General features: G+C 46.0%; 1 protein-coding gene across 4 annotated transcripts in view; it reads right to left on the bottom strand.

Annotated features, from left to right (window-relative positions):
• The window catches only part of UBE2J1 (ubiquitin conjugating enzyme E2 J1), an 86,640-nt gene that overhangs the window by 37,582 nt on the left and 44,664 nt on the right, over nucleotides 1–4,394 (bottom strand). For all 4 annotated transcript variants that reach the window (XM_019520351.1, XM_019520353.1, XM_019520350.1 and 1 more), the window contains exons 5-6: nucleotides 4,140–4,245; nucleotides 808–937 (exon numbers count right to left, since the gene is read on the bottom strand). In XM_019520351.1, the coding sequence (XP_019375896.1) occupies nucleotides 808–937; nucleotides 4,140–4,245 (236 nt within the window). The remainder of the gene's footprint in view (nucleotides 1–807; nucleotides 938–4,139; nucleotides 4,246–4,394) is intronic.

Here is a 4,394-nt window from a genome sequence, read left to right as displayed (position 1 = left end):
TGGGACTGCACTAGGCCCTTCTTGGCAAGGGCTGGGCTCAGGGCAGGTGGCAGGAGTGCTGGGAGGGGGCTATGGGGGGTGGGGGCTGCAGCCACCACAAGTTTTGCCATAGCCCCTCTAACCCCCCACTCCCAGTACTGCTGCTGCCTGCCTGGCACAACCCCACCTCCACCCGCGCACCAGGAAGAGCTGGGGCTGCACCAGGCAGGCATTGGCAGCGCTGGGAGGGGGAGCTATAGTGAAATTTGGGGTGGCTGCAGCTCCCCCTGTCCCCCCCTCCTGCCACCCAACCCCAAGACGAGCCCCTGCCAAGAGGAACCCCAGCTCCAGCCCACAGCTGCAGCCTACTTGCCTGATCCCACACAGGTCTGGGGGCACAGCACCCCCCCATGTCCTCCTGGGGTGTGCACGCCAGCAGGAGCTACCTCCCCCCCCAAACAAGCCATGTCTTCGTCCCATGCCCCACCCGCCCACTCCCTCCCTCACCGCAGGGGGTGTTAATCTGCCCCCACTCCTCCATGCCCCTCCCCTTCCACCACAACAGCTGGATGCAGCTGTATAGGAAATCGGATTGGTATTGGCAGATATGCCCCCTTAAAATCAGCTATCGGTATCGGCCCCCAAAATGTCTATCAGTGCACCCCTAGCACTATCTGTGGTAGTTGCTTCCTCTTCTACAAATAGATCTTTACAGAAATACAAGACAATGTATTGCTACATGAGCCTGCTTTGCATGTTTTTGTTTCCTCACAGCAATACATCACACTAAAATTAAAGCAATAACAAAAATACCAATAGCTATTCTACCTCGAAGCTAATTTGTCTGGCAAGTTCCTTAGCCTCTTTGTCAGCTTGGCTTGAAGAGCTTTCTGATGTTAATGGTAGCAGGGCTTCCTTCATGGATACACCACATGCCTCACAGCAGAAATCCTGTGACCTGGTGATAAGTAAAATTAGTCTTCAGTTGACATTTTCTTACCTGCTATGCCCCACTTTCATAGACTTCATAGACATTAGGGCTGGAAGGGACCTGGGAAGATCATCGAGTCCAGCCCCACCGCCCAAAGGGCAGAAAGTCAGCTGGGGTCATAGGATCTCAGCAAGATAAGCACCCAATTTGCTCTTGAAGGTGTTCAATGTAGGTGCTTGAACCACCTCCTATGGCAGGCTATTCCAGACCTTGGGGTCTTGGACAGTAAAGAAATTCTTCCTTATGTCCAGCCTGAAATGGTCTTGTAGTAGTTTATAACCGTTCAACCTCAACATCCCTTGGGGCGCTCTGGTGAACAAACATTCCCCCATACTGGTGGTCACCCCTGATAAACTTATAGGTGGCCATCAGGTCACCCCTGAGCCCGCGCTTTTCCAGGCTAAAGAGCCCCATGGCTTTCAGCCTGTCATCGGAAGGTCTGTTTTCCTGACCTCTGATTATGCACATGGCTCTTCCCTGGACTCTCTCGAGCTTCTCCACACCTTTTTGAATTGTGAAGCCCAAAACTGGATGCAGTACTCCAGCTGCAGCCTCACCAAGGCCAAGTACAAGGGGAGAATGACGTCCCAGGATTTGCTTGATGACGTCCCAGGATTTGTACCTGGCAGTCCATACTTCAGAATTTTCCATGCTCAATCACTTTGCATTTAATGACATAACTTCTTGGAACCAAAGAAGAGTTTTCTATTCTACCTTCATACTGAAACACTTATGAATTGATCCACCTCACTCTTTCATTACCTTCCACTCCCAAAAGGGGCTCTCAGAGCTACTAGAGAATAGGGCTGTGCGAAACGGCACCGTTCTGTTTTGCCTTGAGTTTCAAGGTTTTGATGGAACTGTGTTTTGAATTTAATTTCGATTCGAAACAGCTGTTCCATTTTGCTTTGTCAAAACAGTAAGGTTGTTTTGATGTTTCACTAGATCAGCCGAGGATGGGGAAGTCAGCCCCAGTCCAGACTAGCCTCGTTTTGTTTCGAGGCTGTTTTGACACCCTTTGTTTCATTTCGATTTTGCTGTTTCAACATCAAAAATGAGTCAAAATAGTGTCGAAAAAGAAATGGCCGGTGAAGTTTCGCACAGCCCTATTACTGAACGTCATCTGCTATGGCCCCTGTGCATGACAAAACTTTTAAGGAAATAAACCTCTAAACCGTGTGCTTTTGTAAGCTGTTCAGTGATACCTTAGATAATAGTCTTACTTCAAAACTTGCTCTATTGAAATCAACTCTTTAAAGCATCAGAAAGAGGTGGTATAATAGGGCAACACACACAAGGACTGTAACCAAGAGGATGCAACAGATAAAAGATGAAACTCTATTTTCTTTTTAAAATTTCATTACGTTAATTTCTAATCATAAATACTAATCTATGTATCTTGTTGATCTATCCAAAAAGCTGCAAAAAGGTAACATACCAACCATTTCATATAAGCCAGTTTTAGGCACCTAAGCACAACATAGGGGCATTTTCGTTTTTGTTAGTAAGATGTAGTCTTTCAGAAGAAAGGGTTGCCAGAATCTGGAATGGGTTTCCAAGGGAGGTGGTGCTCTCCCCTACCTAGGGGTCTTCAAGAGGAGACTGAACAAGCACCTAGCTGGGGTCATCTGACCCCAGCGCTCTTTTCTGTCCAGGGCAGGGGGGCAGACTCGATGACCTACTGAGGTCCCTTCCGACCCTAATATCTATGAATCTATAAAAGAAAATTTCCTGGAGAGCACCAAATGGTGCCAATCCAGACAGCATACATTTCACCGTAACTTTCTGAAACACTAGCTGAAACATACTCCCTAATCCCACAAAAAATAGGCTTTATTCCTCTTCACCTCTTCTAGAAACAGAGATCCAAATAACCTCTTCAACTCTTGACAGGTTAGGCCTTTTGGCTTGACACACCTAACTCAAAGTCCTCCTGGATGAAAAAACTTGGAAGAACTCGAGGCTTATTACCCTCAGAAGAAATTCCTGCTCAAGGAGAATGTGCAACACTAACAGATTTCTCTTGCTACCTGCTTGCAAGTACCCTATTTCTTATTCAAGCCCAATTATGATATGTAAAATCCAGAAGTCCTACAGAACCATGTCACCTTCCAGTAGTATGGTAACAGAGCAGGGGTGGCCAGAGTTACTCACCTTGGGAGCCACATCTGATCCTCCACCAAAGTTCAAGAGCCAGAGAGCAGGGGAAAAAGGGGGATGCTGAGAAACCTAGAGTGGAGGTGACCACCCCCACCCCCACACACACCGCCGAGCCACTCCAGCTTTCCCTGTGGGGGGCACGTCTTGGGGTAGAGTGGTGTGGCTGCAGTCCCTGCCCCTGTGCCTGATCCAGCAGCCCCAAAGGAAAAGAAGAAGAGCAGGCTCAGGGCATGCTCCCCACAGGGAAAGCTGAAGTAGTGGGAGGTGCCAGGCTGTGCTATCCCCCAGAGTTGCCTAGGAGAGAATTGGGCAGGGCTTTGGCCAATTTCCAGAGAGCCGCAAGTACCATAACGGCATGCCACATGTGGCTCATGACCAGCAGTCTGGCCATCATGGCAACAGAGTTTTCCCTCACTGGGAGCTGAATTTGGAAGAAGTTTAGTTAAGAAACTATGACAGACCTTGCTTTGATATTCATGGTGAAGTGGTGAAAAGCTACTGATTCACTTCTTTAATTGTGGGATTAGACACCCAAGACCAGATGCTGCTAGCACTGAAGGCTTAAAACTTCCATTCTGCTGCCTACTTTCTCAGAAGCAAGCCTGTTGCACAAAGCACTTCAATCTCAGTAACAAATATACACGTTGGAGATGCCAAATATACTATTTTCTCTTAGATATTGTATGACAGGTTATTAAGATACAAGCACAAAAAGGTACAGAAAGAAATTGTTCAATAAACTCAAAAAAGAAAACTGAAGAAAACTGATGTTCCAGAATAAAACATTTGGGGAATGAAGCCCAGAAAAGTAGCAATGATACAGGCATGCTATCAGCACTAAAACAAAATAACAGTAGTAACAGTAAGTAATGTGGTTGACTGCTTCCAACTGACTAACAGTCATAAAGTGATCGATCATTCAGAACAGTAAAGAAAGGAAATGCTCCCCTCCTTCAGCTTCTGTTTTTATAAACAAGTTGTTACACATCTTAACAAATATAAGGCTTACTTCTTGGCAAGTGCTCTTCTTTCCTCTGGGGTATAATCTAAGGATCCTATGGCTCCTTCTCCTTTTGTTGGCATAAACCCAATAATGGCTAGTAAAGCTGTTCTTACTAAAATTGAAAATAAAAATAAAATTGAAAGTTTTAGCCACTACAATCTTTGTTATTTAATCTAGACTTTAAAATCATGCAATGAGTTTTGCCTACAATGTTCCATTTTGTCTGAAGAAAATTTCTCATATTTCACATCAGTAATGTTC

The sequence above is a fragment of the Gavialis gangeticus genome, unplaced genomic scaffold (assembly GCF_001723915.1).
Source record: "Gavialis gangeticus isolate Ggan-Ray unplaced genomic scaffold, GavGan_comp1, whole genome shotgun sequence".
NCBI classification, from domain to species: Eukaryota; Metazoa; Chordata; order Crocodylia; family Gavialidae; genus Gavialis; species Gavialis gangeticus.
The sequence above is the reverse complement of the archived record's forward strand: the minus strand, read 5'-3'. Positions and strand labels throughout refer to the sequence as shown.